General features: G+C 45.9%; 1 protein-coding gene across 7 annotated transcripts in view; it reads right to left on the bottom strand.

Moving 5' to 3' along the window:
- The window catches only part of FRMD4A (FERM domain containing 4A), a 383,005-nt gene that overhangs the window by 93,845 nt on the left and 272,467 nt on the right, over window positions 1–16,693 (bottom strand). For all 7 annotated transcript variants that reach the window (XM_075081551.1, XM_075081548.1, XM_075081550.1 and 4 more), the window contains exons 3-4: window positions 10,771–10,865; window positions 2,985–3,077 (exon numbers count right to left, since the gene is read on the bottom strand). In XM_075081551.1, coding sequence (XP_074937652.1) covers window positions 2,985–3,077; window positions 10,771–10,865 — 188 coding nt within the window. The remainder of the gene's footprint in view (window positions 1–2,984; window positions 3,078–10,770; window positions 10,866–16,693) is intronic.

Below are 16,693 nucleotides of genomic sequence, written 5' to 3'. Positions count from 1 at the left end.
GACATCAATGTTCAACAATGTCAAACCCCAAGGAAATGTATGTCAAAAGATGTAGCTTCAACAGTGCTGCAGAGATTTAAATAAGGGAGGAGAATTTCACACTGCAAAGCTTGTGAAACCTCCTATTTTTCAGCACAGTTCTTCCAAGAAGCCTTTGCTTAAAAAGGCACGCGTCCTTTAAATGTACTTTTAGAGCAATCTGGAAACCACAGCATCCTTGGTGGGCATGCTCTCCGTCAGCATTGCTGCAGGCATGTTAAGGGTAAAAACAATTTGATGGTCACATAAAAGGTGAAAATGATTCCTCTGTTGCTTCTTCTCTTCACAAACTACCATTTACTGTTCTTGCCTGAAGCTTCATGTCTTCAGTAGTCACCCAGCATGGTTGAATTGTACATTTACTTTGACTAGAGGGAAAACCCCACATGATTACTAAATCCTGATACAGTAAACAGATTTCTCTGTAATGAACATCTGGCACATCCAGTTACTTGCATTACTATCTCCCCAATTAGGACTCCCAGCACCAACCTAAGCTTTCTCTGCTGCAATGCTTGGGAGAGGTAATGCAAGAAAGGTACCTGCAAACACAGACAAACCTTTACCAATGATATAGTAGGTGTCATGGGCACCCAGTCCATTAAAAATGAACACATTTGTAATTAAGTATGGTACAGCATTAGTTATCTCTGCTTTCCACCTCATGGCAGCAGGGGAGAGGGAGCATTCTGTTTATGGTATGGATGGCTCAGAAAGCCTCTGTTCGCCCCCAGATTATCAAAATATAACCCTGTCTATGGGCGGGTCTTTTCACAACCATTCCTTCAGCCCTTGCTTTAGTTCCCAAGGCAGAACTGGAACTGCTGGTAAAAGACACATGGGGCCTTTCCACCTTCAGCCAGCTGGCTGGGGTTGATTTCTTCCCCAATTTCCTTCTGCTCAGATCAGATTCGGGGATGGACATGGGAACTCTTTAAGTGCTGGGAAACTTTTTCAACCTGTTGCCAGCATCTGACTTCCACAGGGGAAGAAAACCAGTAGAAAATCCATGGTCAGTTAATGACCATTCCTAACTTTTGAGGCATCTGGCCTTCCAGTCCATTTCAAGTTGTAACTCAGTGTGACAAACCTTTCATTACTACCACAAAGAAGGGTATAACCCCATAGTCAGTCTCGCTTTCACACACTCACTTTTCAGACACTGAATGCTGAATTTTCCCGTATGGATTTCCCCTACGGATTACAATTCCAGAACAGGAGAGGTCACTCATATACTAACTGTTGTATGGATCCATAGTCCTAAGATGTCTCTTGGCTAAGATCCTGATGGAATGACTTGTCCCCGCTGTGCTGCCAACTTTCATAAAACAATACAGATGGCAATATTCATGCTCACTGAGTGGTCTTTGAAATGAATATGAGAGTGGCTCAGCACTGGCTTTCACACATTTAGCAGTTCCACTCCTAAAATCTGCTTTCCATGGGATCCCTGCCCTAGCACAGACTCCTCAATTTGGCCCCTAGGCAAGATGCTTGATAACAGAGCTGGTATGTTCTTAATGAGTTTGGTTGGTTGATTGGGTTTTTTTTGTTTGTTGGTTGGTTTTTGTGTCGTTGTTTTTTTTTTTAATTTTCCTAAAAGTCTAACACTTTCGCAGAAGAGCACCAACAGCTTTGTGTAATTCTAAGTACAGGTGGATCTGGATCGTGTACACTGGAAATGTTTAGCTCTGGTTCTACCCTTATGGTTTGAAGCACCTAAAATGTAGACTAAGCTCTTCTCTTGGGAGAGACAGCAGGCCAGTTCTGGAGTCATGGGGCTCTGCATGGCCTTGATTTGTCCTAAGATATATCCACCACTAAATATGGGGACATAACAGAACAAAGAGTCTCTTCTCTTGAGAAGCCACCCCTGTAACTGCAGTTAAACGAATGACGATCACTATGCAAGGGGAAAAAAAGCTTCACTCAGGGGAAGAAACTCAAAAGTAGGTCTCCGTTTTCTGTGGGTACTATGGAATGAATGAGAGTGATGTCAGATGTAATATAACACTGGAGTGGAAAGGCTAACAGCAAAAGACACAGTAACACTGCACTGGCTAGTTCTAGGCATGAGCTATCCATTAAAAGTAAGTCAAAACCATCAACTTAATTTTGTACATATGCCATCCCAACCCCCAATCTCTCTTTGGGTGTTTTAAAGCTGCAAGAGCAAATTTGTCTTCTTAGAAAATATCTCCCTTGGAGGCAAAGACACTGTGTGCACAAGAACACCAGCAGCTTCTAGCAGCTTCCAGCAGCTTCCAAATAGTAACAGTGCCTTGCAGAATTCCCTGATGAAGAGAAGTTCTCCCAGGCTGCCATAATCTTCGTTAAAAGCTTTCTAGTCTGGTCCAGTTCAGTCTATGAATATGTTTTATTCCTATGCAGAAGCCAACTGCCATGCATAAAATGCCATCATTTGCTATTTGCGGGTAAATCATTACACCATTACATGGTTGAGTCCAGAAGACAAATACGACAGAGCTATACTGGGATTAATTTGGTCCCTGACATAGCCCACGCCCTGGGCACAATCCAGAGGAAACGGATGGCTCACCAGCGAGGAAGCAAGTGTTTTCTCTCCAGGTGGCTGGCTCAGGTTGGTTATCCTGGCAGAAAGAGGTCTTTGTTCTGCAGCCCTACCCGGCTTGGGCTTTCCAGGAGTTCAAAACCCACAAATAAAAATGTAAAATGTCTGATCTTGCCCCCATACAGGTTTTCTCTGTGGGCAGCTATGGGTGTTATTGTGGCTACAACTTATTTACACTTGTGTGAGAAGACTTTTCAAAGCCAAAGAGCTCAAAAGAAACCTCTGTAAAAGCGTTTGTTTGTCCACAAATGTTTCTACAGTGTGAGAAACTGACAGCCTCATTTCCTGGCTGTGGGGGAATGGGTTGTCTTTATCTGTATCCCATGGGAAGGGCTTGCCATTGTGCACTTACCTGACACAAAAGTACAAAACAACCGGTCCTGACTTTTTGGGGAAGTCATGTTCCAGCACCCGGCGGTCCAGCTGAAGCCAGTTCAAGTGTCCCCTGGCAAGAGAAGAAACACTTTTGAGCCCAGCACCGAAGAGGTTTCTCACTACTCATTGCAATGAGGTCTGAGGTGTTACAAAAGATGAACCAAAGCACATGCTATTTGCCCTTGGCTATTGCGTGATATTTGAAAAACGCACAGTAAATGTTTGAGGAGTGGAGGCGATATCATCCTGGCAATATTTCAGTCTGGGAATTGAACTGCTAAAGTTCAATCTGTCAGGGTGAAAGCTGGCAGCACCGAGCAGGCAGGACAGCCCAAAATGTTATGAGCTTCACCTTTTTATTACAACCCCCTGGAGCAGTTGTATCATTAAAAGTCTGTCAAGATTTTCATTAGAAACCCTTATTGTTAAGAGTTTCCACAACGCCTGCAGTATTTCACTCAAGGCTAAACCTGACTCTACAGCCTCAGACAGTTTATTTACCACCCACATGCCTGCAATAGCCTCCCTAAGTTTGCCCAGCCTTCGTTTTTCCTCCTTCAGAGAGCTCCTGAAAAACAGCTGCTCCATGAAGCGTTCCAGCTCCAATTACCACGTGCTGCTTTTCTTTTGCCTAGATGGTACCTGTCGCTATTATTTTCTCCTATAATTTATCCATTCGTGCCTTGCTGCTGGAAGCTTTCCTGGGCAGGAGCTCTGTTCTTTGTCACGTTCCCCACATTGTAGAGCACTGTGTGTGCGTGAGAGGTGTTTTATAAATACCATTATTTGTATTACAGGGACATCGCACTCCCCAGCTGAGATAAAGGCCCCGTTAAATTAGGCGCTGTGGAAATACATAGGGTAAAATTCAGGCCCCACTGAAGTCGGCGGGAATTTTGCCATCGCCTTTAGTGTTGCTAGGGCTGCATCCTGTAAGCGTTTTGCTATTGGTTTCAGTCAGACCAGATTTCACCCAGAGGGAGAGGCAGCCATTGCCTTCAGTGCTCTGCTGTCTAGATAAGCAAGGGGAGAGAGAACTGAAGTGACTTTGGGCAGAATCTTGCAACAAATAAAGCAGGAAATGGAACTCAGATGTCCTCTATTCCAGTACCTATTCATCAGTGCATGCTAATCCTCAAGAATAATTCTTCATTCCACTGAAAATGAAAAAAAAAAAAAGAAATAGTGGCTTGGCTTAAAAAAAAAAAAATTAAATTAACTTTAGGGTTGCCACAAGCCTTAGCAATGTACCCTGTCAGCAAACACGCTCAGCTTTCACCAGGGTCTGCCCATTTGTCTCCTCAGCAGCACTTGTGCTTTGGGCAACTGAGAAGCCCCTTTGGAAAGTAAGCAACAACATCTATTCAGCAGTTTAACAGGATTTGTAGCTCTTCCAGTCCATCTTTTCTAGAAAAATAAATGAAGGGGAAAGTAGCCATTTCAGGAGGCTTTGAATCACTTGCATTCAGTCTGAATTTCTGTACAGCTGCCCTGCTTATGTGGGTGCAGAAGAAGATTGGCAGCTCAGGGACCTTCAAGGCCAGGCAGCTCTGGGCTGCCCTGGAGACCAGCTGGGCCATTGTGTGTGCTCACCTCAGCACAGCACGCTGCTTTGCACTCTCTAAGGGATTAAAGATTACTTTACCTTTCAGTCAGTTTCTTCTCTAGATAAGACTTTAAAATAAGTTTTTTCTTTTTTTTTTTCTTTTTTTTTCTCTAGGTAAAGGGCAGCCTGAACTGTGTTTAGGGTCACAGACTTACTAGCAGCGTGGCTACTGGAAAGGGGTGACACAATACAGATTTTCAAGCCCAGCTAGTCATTTCATATGTCTCTATTGCAGTACCTGGGCTGAGGGCAATCTGCCCAGCCTGGGACAGCGCTGTGCAGTGACACTGCTTGGGATCAGGGATGAGGGTGGCCGTGTTAACAGGGCTGGGTGTGTAGGCTAACTGGTCTTGTTCTCGGCAGGCTGCGTAGCTGAGCACACAGCACGATGGGGTCTCCTTCTGTCATTTCTGCTGCTGGGTTGCAGTCACCCAGCACTAGTGCAGGATCCCTGCATTGCCCATGCCCTGTGGTTCAGCACAGATATGTACTTTAACAAGGCTTGGTTTTTAGAAGACAGATGCTCCAGGCCATCAGAAAATAAATCCCTTTGAAAGATTCTCAGCCTGGACATCCAAAAAATCAGGGGTGTTCACATTTCCTACTGCATCCCCTTTCTTGAAATCTGTCATTTTTCCTATTTTATTGTTTTGAAGTGCTGTTATGTTTCTTTTAACAGGGATCAGGAGGGCTGAAATTAACTATGAAGGCCACAGTACGCATGGGGGTTGAAACTAGACATGCTCACCCATTCCCAGCTGAAGTACAAAACAAGCATTTAACCATGTAGGCCAAGGTACAAAACACTGTCAGAGCAAGGAAAAGCCACATTAAGCCTGACATCCTATCCTGAACCTGTCCAGCTGCATTTGTATCACCAAAGTAGCAGCCACCAGCAGCTGATGGCATTACACACTGGTTCCCACTGAGACCGACTTGTTGACAATGGACTTACTGTCTACCTCTATGTTTATTCAGCAGAAATGTCTGGGTTTGCCTAACACGTTCAAGGAAGGGTTGAGAAGCCACAGTGCAGAGAACAATAATTCACTTCAAGGTATTTCTTATTTCAAAAAGACTTGCTTTTTTCATTCTCACTGCATTTTAACTTGAGAAACTGGTTGCTATAATCAGTACAGAAAAGAATATATGCATATACGTATGCATACCAGGTTACACATTTATATTGCACATGTACGCAGTTGTGCGTACTGAATAACACATTTAATTTCCGCTGAGTTTTTGGGTTGAAGAGTTTCATTACTCTCATCTGCATAGAGCTTAAATCCATAGCTCCTTCAGAGGAGGAAGGTCACTTAAATCACTGCCAGGAGCTAACTGCTCACTGTACTCAATTACCACTTACAATCTTTCATCGCTGAGGGCTTCTGCACTGCAGATTGTCACCTAACTCCTTTTTTTCAAGTATGCGTGTGTGGCATGTAGAGAATAGCAGCAGCGAGCAGTCACTGGCATCTGCCTGTGAATGTGGTCTATCAGGGAGCCAAACTCCAATGCCGTTACACCACAAAACGCTTTGCTCTGAAAGCTGTCTTCCTGTCTTCGGCAGAACTATTCATGGAGCACAATCCCATGTAAGACAGAGAAAAGTATGGGCATATAAGCCTAGGCATGTAGTAATCCTGACAGCTTTCATGAAACGATTTAGACAGCTAGCACTGGGATCCCATTCATACATGCCTATGTCCAGCTGGTTCAATTCAGAGACACAAAGTAGCTTTTGTTTCATTATTGCCATTGATTTGTTTATTGGGGTATTTATATCAGTGTATTCACAAATAATGATGATCTATAGGGAGGTTGAATATTGGAAGCCAATTCATTTTTCTCTGTTGGTTATGCTCATGTTGGCAGTTAAACTGGTGTGTCAATAACAAATACATAATCACTTTTAGAAAAAGAAACTGGGTCCATTTAGGTTATAGACGGAGTATGGATTTTGGTGTCCAGGGTTCACATTGTTGACTGCGTGCAGTAGTTCTGTTTTCTTTTATCGGGCCTCTCAGTAAAGAGTAGTACATCAATGAATACTTTGCCTCCAGGTGGTTCTGTTTATACCATTTTACTAGTTAGTGTCCGGTTTTCTGAAAAGTGGATTCACATTGATTTGTGTTATAAAGGTATTTAGATCAATAAACCAACTCATGCCTCTTCAGTGTCAAACTCATGTTGAATTGAATGGACACTAAGAAAGACCAATTCACATAATAGAAACCATATAAACTATTTTACATTTCCATCAATCATGACAGAAACAAAAACCCCTTTCATGCTCACAGATTTTCTCGTTTAAGGTCTTAATCCTTCAACAGAAATACTCTTGAAGGGGCTGCAAAGCTCAAGGAGCTATACGAGTTGAACCATATGGATTTGGCAAAGTGGTGGGCTTGGTGACAAAGGAACTGGTCTAACCCCAAAGCAGGACATTATTCTGAGAGCTGCACCCCCCATTCTGTTCAGCCAGGACATGGGACACCTGGGTCCCTCATTTTGGCTCTGCCACGTGGCTGCAGGGTAGAGGTAGGCTTCCCCTCTGCTCCCAGAGATGAAAGAGTATTCCAGGGAAGAGTGGCTCTTCCCTTGACATCGCCTTGGCCATAGTACCCTTGTTCAGCAAGGGCATTCGCTGTCATTACCTTATCACGTTAGTACAATTCTAGCACAAGTGTAAAACAACAAACGGGGACCTCAATGCCTTGCAGGTTTTATCCTATGTATGAGCTAGCTGAAGAAGCTGCTCTGCAGGTTCTCCTCTGGGGAGGGGGCAAGAGGGTTTGGATCAACTTTTGGTTGGACCCACAGAGAGGAAGAGCTGTGGGATACAAAAGTTGGTAGTTCTCCATGGAGCAGGTGACTCACATTTAAGGACAAGTAAAAGACGTGGAAAATCTGCCTATGGCCCAGACGGGGCGTCTGCAGTGAACAGAAGGGTAATCCTGACCACTTGCTCTCAGTGAATGCTGGAAGAGCTGATGCCAAGGGAAAGGGCGGTTAGCGGAGATTCATAATCAGCTGAACTGAAAATAAAAAGCCCTTTCCCCATTCCTTTTCACTTTTAATCAATGAGCATATAGCTCTTCCAGCTTCACGTGAAGCTTGGCCCCACATGCCATACAGGGACACCCTTTTGACCTGTGCTCTCCTGCAGTTAATGGCTCACACCATGAAGCGTTCCTATGATCGTTAGAATAGGAGGTGTTATTCTCTCCTCCATAATAGTCTGACAATCTAATTTTAGTCACGCTGAATGCAGTAATGACCCTATATTATCACAAGAAACTATTAAGTCGCCAACGCAAAGGTTGTTCCTATTGATTTTCTTCTTAGGTTGTCATGATAGAGCACAACTAATGAATGGAAACCCCCAGTCCAAATCATTTCTAAATAAATTACTCTCATAGAGCTTTTACTCTTAAATAGAAGAATTGATTTAATACTTCAGTGGCTTTTCTTCTTTCTAAACTTGCACTTTAGTCAATCCCAGACTACATTTATGAACCAGGTTTGTTCTGTTTTAGCTGGTTATGAGTTCCCTTCAAGTAAGGCACAGCAAAGAGTGAAGAGAAGGAAAACCCTAAGGGCCTGCATCACAGAATTAAAGTGTTTCTTTTTGTGTGCCTGGTATGTAACAGCTATAGGGCTGGGTTAGGTGCTCTGCAAACACACATTAAGAGACTCTTTTTCTTACTTTTTGAAGAAATTATTTTTTTAAACTTCCATTTCACATTGCAGGTTAAGATCTGTGGTACAGACAGCCCAGTTTATTTTCTGAAGGTGACACAGGACATCTATTTCCAGGACTCAGTCCAACCCTCCAAGTATATTTTTTTGGCTGTGTTCAGTCAAATAAAACAATTTCTGTTTGTGCCAACTCTATTCAAAGCTTTTACAACTGAAGAGGAAATACTTTTGTCAAGGTTATTTTCACAACCCTGAAGAAGCCTCAGTGCAAAGGTCAGACTCACTGTGGGACAGCAGAAGGGCTGCAGACCAAGCTCCCTATCAGCTAAGACTTACTGGTATGTTTCTGGGTTGCGTTTACTAGATTTAATGAGGATGTCCTCAAATCTTTTATATGGGCTGGCTGAGCATTTCCTAGAATGCACCCTGCTCCACCTTGCCTACAGGTCAAGAAGGTGACCAAGTGAGTGGATGCCATCACCTCACCCTTTGAAATCCTGTCTAGACAGTACACATCCATCTGCATCCGCTGCGCACCTTTGAGCACTGCCTTGACAGCCTCTGTCAGCCTTTGGTGCTTCCTCCCATCGCTAACCCAGATCTTTGTTCATGCCGCTCTGTGTTAAACCTGGAAGCCCCAGGGGAGGCTGGGTTCTCTCTAATTGCTGACACCACCTCATTAGCTTCCCTTGCACTCCTAGGGGAGCCCTGTGCCCACTCAGCTGAGCCGAGAGCTGGGACTTGCTCAGCTACTATCTGCTTGCAGTCTGACATGCATTTCTTGCTTTTAACCTGTGCTGTTAGGACTGTCAAAGGAACATTTTCATCTTTTAGTTTGCTTTGGCTTCCCTGCATGGCTTTCCTGCACCCCTTAGGCAGCACCCACTGAGTAACTTGCTCCCTCCAGTAAGAAATAACACCTTGGTGAGGAGCAATTTCCTCCTCCTGCGTTATAAATTACCAGCACCTCCTGCTGTTCCTCCTTTGAGGACCAGTCTCATTAATTTGTGTTGGGCTGGAGATCTCCTACAGGGCAGAGCTGCTCATGTCAGTGAGATGGGATGGATTCTGGGATGTCCTCTGATTTGGGTCCTGTTTCTGCATGTGCCAGATGCTGAGCGTTCCTCCAGTCTGGGAGCTGTGTCCTGAGATGGCCTCAGGTTGCCCAAGGCAGGTGCTTGCAAAAGGAACTGGCTCTAAAGGGGCGATCACTGCTCAGATTAAAATAGATATGTTTGTGCAGTTATCCATCTGTCCCTGATTACCCAATCCTAAATCCTTATTCCAGCAGATAATTTACATCTCTCTGCCACTTCAGCAGGAGCGCGGAGCTGGCTTATGACAGTAATACCCATGACTCAGCTGTTCTGGGAACACAGCATTGGCTTGAAAATCTTGAGTTTTTTAAAGCAATATAGGTGTGGGAAGCTACTTCCTGATACGTATGCAAATATATAATATACAAAAAATACCCTATTGCAAACCAAGGTGGAGCATGGTGGGCATGTATACAAGGCACAGCCCATATGCTGAGGACAGTCTGACTACAGAGAGAGAACAGGCAGCTGGAAAAAAGTAGCAGAGATTGTGCAGTAGCAGAGAGGTCAAAGTCTAGGACTAATCATAGCATTTGGCAAACCTTTAGGGTTTTTCCAGTGCTAATTTTATGCTTGCATTTTAAACAGGCGGTAGAAATGACCTGTCCTGAGACAAAACCTCAAATTTTGTGGTAATACTAAGAACCTGGGAGCTGGGCTTCAAGGCGAACACATTGCCTGAGGTGATGTCAGGGTCAGGGTCCCATCCTTTGGCTTAGCTCTGCCATAAGGCTGTTGTGTGATTCCTGGTAAGGTCAAATCCTTTCCACAATGGAAATTTTGTATTTAAAAACGCTTTTTGTCCATGTTAAGTTTGGCAATCCATTCCTTTCTTACACTTTCTTCTCTCGTTTTTTTAAGAAACTCTAATCTGGGATCTAAAACATCAGAAATAATAGGGTAATTTTCTGAGTTTTTTTTTTTTCTTTAATTGAAATAATTTAGCATTACTTTTAAGCCTGCTTGAGTGGATAAACTGATTAACACTTTAACTGAAGAGTTCCACCAAACTGGTAATAATTCTGAACTAGTGAGTAGTTCTTAAGTCCATGAGGGCTTAAGCTAACCTTTTACTAATGCCAAAAGACACCAACTCTTTGAACATGGGATTAGGAAGGAATTGTTACTGCCTCTGTACACCTCTGGCCATGCTTAACTTGCCACGAGAGGCCTCCAGCCCTCTGAAGAAGAGGCAGTACAGGACAGACTCTGAAGTGAGGTCCATGTCTCCCTAGACCTTGGTCTAGCACCTTGGGGTACACAGGTCTTCTACACTGGTCATTTTGCTTAGTACAAAACTGTCAAGATTTCCTGGGATCTAAGAGTTGCCTCTTAGGTCTTTAATTTCTCAGACTTACGTTTCATCTGTGAATGCAATTCCAAAGTACTCCTTCTCCTTCAGGTTGAAATGAGATGCCACCAAGTCAAGCAACTCCTTGGCCAAAAGCTTTGGCTGGAAAACAAGAAAGTAAGTGATTAATGAGGAGAACTTGGATAGAACTGCACTGTGCTTCCGGAGGGAAACGCTGTCCTTGAAGGTACTCCACTGCTGTTGCTTTTATGTTCCCTCTGGTGTCCAAGCTAAATCTGCAAGCAACATTAGCTCCTTTAAATGAGCAGTAGTTTCCCTTCTAGGTAAGTACTAAAAACCTGGTGATTCTGATCTCTTCTGTGCTTAGTGTCTCTGCAGATGGATGACCTGCTGCCTGGCAGTGTTCAGATCTATCACGACCAGCGCACTCTTGCCGCTCTGATAATTTTAGTTGTTAAAGCTTTTTATCAAGGACCTTTGCAAACACATTTCAGACACCCACTCTTTCACACACAGAACAGACATATGCTCATAACACTAAGAAAATACATAGTGCCAAAAGATAGGATGTGACAGGACCAAATGAGAAGTAAATGACAGAACAAAATAGTTTTCCATTCAGTATTGCTTGTCATTTAGAAATAAGGATATATCCTCAAATTTAGACACTTGGGAAGAAAAAGAGGAAAATAGCACACACTTTCAAAATACCCTTTGTAAGGGCATAAAAGGCAAGCTCAGAGAAACTATTCACTCCACTTGGAGGATGGTGCATTACTACCTTTTCTGCAAAACCTTAAGTCTAACGCATTCTCCTGCCTCTATAATTTTCACCAGCTCTCCTGATCTCCTGTGTTTCCTAGTGGACTACTGAAGTCTTGGCCATAACAGAGCTCTCGTCCTGAGCATCACTGGTAGGAAACAGGGGTAATAAAGGATTCGGGTAGATGCAGCCTGTCATCCCGCAGCCTGTCATCCCACAGCCTGTAACAGCCCCAGATCCCAGAGCTGCAATAGTTACAACAGCACAGCTGGGGTCAGAAACCCCAGCAATGTTCCCTGGTGACTGCTCATAAGGATTTGGTCTACAAATCTCTGTGCTACAAGCCTCAGTGAAAATAAAGCTGTCTGCAGGCTTGACTGCCCCAAGGAGTCTGCGAAGCAGCTGAGTCAGAGTTAGCCCAGACGTGAGCCTGTTGTTAAATCAAGATGAAATGATGATGCTGTGCAGAAACCTGAGAACCCTGCTGTCCTAACTGACTGTCCTGTCCTGTAAATACAAACACAGCTTATGTTTAAAGAAACCTTGAGTTGTATTAAATTTCCAAATAGATTCATAAGACACTGAACCACTCTTTAAAAATGGTCCTAAACCTAGCACTGTCCTAGTACCTGTCACAGCTGAGCCAAGCCTGAAATACTTCTCTGGCATTCATTTGAGCTTTATGCTGTCCTTCACCCACCCATCTGCCTGCTATGCCCCAATGCAGTTAGCAGCAACATCCAAACTGCTCCTTGTCTTTGCACCCAATGCAAGGATGGTTCCTCCATCATGCCAGCAAAGAAAGAAGCAATAGCCATACCTAAATGCAGTACTACCTTAAAGCAACCTCCAAATACGATGTAAGTTGCTGTGTAGGAAGAACAGCCTGGCAGATAATGAATAGGTGGGATGCAACAAGCTTAATTTTAATTCCCAGGTCAGACTTCTCAGGCACAGCTGCTGGAGTCTCTGCTATGTCTGTGCTACCTGCTGCATTGCCTTTCCCAGACTCCCGAACCAGCTCCTGACCAGCACTCAGAGCTGAGCAGACCAGGTGTGGGGCCATGGTCACGTCCTTTGTCCCCTTAAGTCTCTTCAGGGACCCAAGCAAAGAGCACTCCAGCTACACCAGTCTCTTTGGAGACCCTTCAGATACTTTTCCCCTGGCATTGTGCTGGGTGGGATGGACATTCCCAGCATCCCTGTCTCCTGTAAGATGAACCTCCCTTTGCCAAACCTTTTTAAGGACAAGCTACAGTCTGGCTTATGAAGTACCCAGATACTGTGATGAAGAGGATGGTAAGACTGGCATGTGAATTCAGAGATACGTAGGCTCTGTGCATGTACTTACTGGGAGCATTGGATGAGTTTTCAGTTTAACAACAGATACACAAACATAAACTTGGGAGGTGAGAGAGGAAGGGGGTTTTGTGCCTGTCAATGTGCAGCCTGAAAAGTCTAAGTCTTGCTTTCCCCCCACTCCTGCCCAAGCCTCCCTGCTTCTTTCTCTCCCCATTCTCTCCCTGCACCAGAAGGGGATTTCTTCCCAGCCCAGCACTACCACGGGAGGAGGGGTGGGAATGCATGGCCTGTGATGGGTGCAGGAGACGGCAGGACTGACCCCTCTGTGGCCAGGGCTGCTGCTGGGGCAGCTGGTGGAGGTGAAGCCCCGCGACAGCATGCGTTGCAGGGGTGGTGCTGCGTGGCTGGCACTGCCTGGCTCCCAGGGCTCTGCGGTGACTCAGCTTTTTGATAAATGGGCGACTGTATTGCCACGCAAGGAAGAAAGACATCAGCCAGCCTTGCTGGGTGTCCCACCTGAGAGGCAAGGGTGAGGAAGGGTGGTGAGAAAGCATGCCTCAAACACAGCAGCATTTTCTCAAGCCTGGGTTAAGCACTTGGAGGGGATAGGTTGAGCTTTTGTATTTTGCAAGAAAGCAGAACAGAGCAGAGCCAGCCAGCACTGTCACATGTGTTACTGGCAAGGGTTAAAATCCCCTTCTGATGTCCAGCCACATCATGGAGAAGTAATGCCCAGCGTCTGTTGCTCCACACACTGCTACATCCAGCTCCAGGCATCGAGTGAGGAGCAGCACCTGAAAGAACCTGCCTTCAGCCACCCTCCCCAGGCAGGATGGGTAAATGTTGCCTCCTTATCTCTGCTTAGCGAGACCTGGCTGCTGAAAAAGCTGCAGAGAGGCGGTCTGCATGGTGTGACAGCCTTCCTTTACCTACTGCCTGGTGGCAGCTGCTCCTCTCCCAGCACAGCCCCCCTCCTGCCCCCAGGGCTCGGCAGGGGCATGATCTCTACTGTCCTTGTTGTGGGGCCTCCTCCAAAGCCTGCGGTAGAAGATAAGGGAGGATAACCCTTTGCCTTGCAGGATAAGGAAAAGAACAATAGATGCAGACGCAGAACTGGAGCGGTGCCAGGTTAGTTATTGGGCCAGCGTCCCTGAAGAGGCTTACGGCAGTGAAGTTAAGCCCTGCTAGTCCCCTACAAGATTACTTTCCACTCTCCTCGTAAGCTCTGCAAGGTTATTGTCTTTTCCAGTGGTATGAGTCCTGTGTCCTCCCGATATAGACAGGCAACCTGAGGCTTTGGAGGGGAGAGGGGGAAGGTGTCTTATCCAGGTAGCAAAGACTCCTCAAGGCAAACCTACACAGCTGGGATAAGGGCAGGAAAACCCTGGCGTGCACGAACTGAGATGCAGCTATCCCGCTGTCTCAGGAGAGACCCACGTGCTCAACGTTAGCGGTTAATCTGCTTGCCGTTCGCAACGGGAACAGCTGAGCAATGACCTCCTTTCATGTGAGCCGTGCAGACAAAGAGCTCATTAACAATGCCTGTGGCAAGTTGTTTTAATTCATTATTAATTTCTGGACTTCATTTTCCAGAGGGATATTCATTTTGCATTAATAAAACTTCTGTTGCAGACACACTGAAGACGGGACTGGTCTCTGAGACCGGGGAAATCAATAGAAAGTGGGCCCAGGACCTTCTGCATCCAATACAGTGGGGTGGTGAGCAAGATAGCTTGTGAATCCCACAGGCATAAATCAGGAAGAACAGGTGGCATTCAAACCAGAAACCGAACCGTGTCCTCAGTGCTGCAGAGCTGGACCATGGTGCACTGTGAGCTGCCTGGGCAGCTGCTGAGACCCTTCTGTATCTGCTGCTCTTCAACTCCTTCCTACCCACACCCTCCTGGCATGTTCCATGTAACCTGCATCAGAAAAAGCAGCCTGGGGGTGCAGGTCGGAGCTGCAGCTGGCTGGCCTGAACTTTGAACAGGTTACACCAGCAGAAATCCTTCAGCTGGAGCAGCGAGGGCTGAGCATGCTTTGCTGGTGGGGGTGGGCTGTCAGAGCAATGTTATTCAGCCAAGGTTTCCCCTGCTGCTCCCCCCTGCTACAGGACCCTCTTTGCAAAAACGCATGTGAAGAACAATGCACTATAAATCAACTGTTGTTTTTACTAGAGAAATCAGCAGGGTCCCAGTTGCTGTCCCAGCACGCTGGAGCTGTGGCCCTGGGGAAAAAGAGCCCGCTCCTGGTGGGCGCTCTCCCCCTGCCAGGACGAAGGGCTGAGGGACACATGCTCCCATATAGTAGAGTCTCTGGCACACACCCCAGTCATTTCATAGCCAAAGACACTGTCCCTGAGGCTTTTCTGTGTGGCAGTGAGCCGAGTGCTTTCACAGCTCTGGACCCCCTGTACTCCTCAATTTCTTCTCCAGACTGGGACAAGCAACACTTTGCAGCCTAAGCTCTCTGGACTTGCAAACATAACACTTTCCACAAAACTTAATACCTCAATACTGGGTCAATAGATCCAACTGCCAGCCATGATGGCATCAGTGCATCATCCAGGGGATTCCTGTTCATCTGTGGAGTGGGCAACTCCTTTGTGAAGTCAAACCTGACATGGAAGCGCTCTGAGGTTTCTCCTTTCCCTCTTGGAAAGGCAGGAGAGCAGAGATGAACTCATTAGGCACTGCAATCTTATTAGCAGAACGACCCAGACACCCTTCACTGTGTCCTGGGCCATGCCTGAGAGGTTTATCTGAAATGCTGCAACTGCAAAGCGCTTCTGCCTCAGCAGCGAGAGGCACAGGCCAGGGCTCTTCTGCAACCCCAGCTCCTGCAGCCTTGAAGCAGTAAACTCATTCCCTCCCTCCCCTCCAAAACAACTTAAGTTTGTTCAAATAATAACTTAGAGGAAAGGGAGAGCTTTATTAGTGGTATTGGGAGGTGGCAGGGAAAGAATGGAGCCTCAGTAGCAGCTCTTTGATTTGAACCTGCACCAAGAAAGCCTCTGCAAAGGCACTGAAGAGAGTGCAAGGAGGTATGTATGGGGCCACAGCTGGCTGACACTCCCAGCGCGGCCTCCCTGCATTTCTCCGTTGCTTAAAGAAGAGCCTCCCAAGCCCTGGGCTGCAGGCACAGCCTGTGCTAGAGAGAACCACACCAAGACAACCTCAGTGCATGCAATGCCCGGGCTCTGTCTTTATCTCCTTGGCTTTATTTTAAGGAGCATTCAGCACTGACACATTAACCACAGGGGATGAGTCCCTCTTCCATGCACTGTGCTTATTTCTATACAGAGACACTATATACAGGTACACTCTATACACGTGTCTCTTCCCAGTTAGATGTGAAGACAACTTCCCTGAATAACAGCAGAGCACGGCAAGCACTAAAGGCAAGAGGGAAGAGGAAGGGCAACCCCGAGAGCTCCTTGGGAAGGGGAGATGGAGCCTGCATGAGGGATGGGTCATACTGATTCTGTGTCAACCCCCTCAAGTATCACAGCTCTTTCATGTATGTATTGGATGAGTTCTCATTAGTGTGACCCCACTAACAGGGCTGCTGGACCCACTGTGGGAGCAGACTGGGACCTGCTCACAGGAGACCTCCTGAGAGCTGGAGAGAGGAAAAGGAGGAGGTGAGATGCAAGTGATGCAGAGTAAGGCTTTGCTACACAAGGTGACATGCAAAACACATTTTGATACCTTCTTGCACTAGACATCGTCATTGTCATGTAGGTTTAGTGACGATACTGCTGTGTTACGGGCATGTGTTGGCCACAGGATGGGAGGATGATGAGGAGGGCTTCTGGGGAGAAGAATCCCCTTGTATCCTGGGGGAAGCTTCTAGGGGCAACTTATCCTAAAATAGGCCTAAAGTCCTACAAATACCTGTTTCT

This window comes from Phalacrocorax aristotelis, chromosome 1 (assembly GCF_949628215.1).
Source record: "Phalacrocorax aristotelis chromosome 1, bGulAri2.1, whole genome shotgun sequence".
Taxonomy (NCBI): Eukaryota; Metazoa; Chordata; class Aves; order Suliformes; family Phalacrocoracidae; genus Phalacrocorax; species Phalacrocorax aristotelis.
Note: the sequence above shows the minus strand (reverse complement) of the source record. Positions and strands in the feature narration are given on the sequence as shown.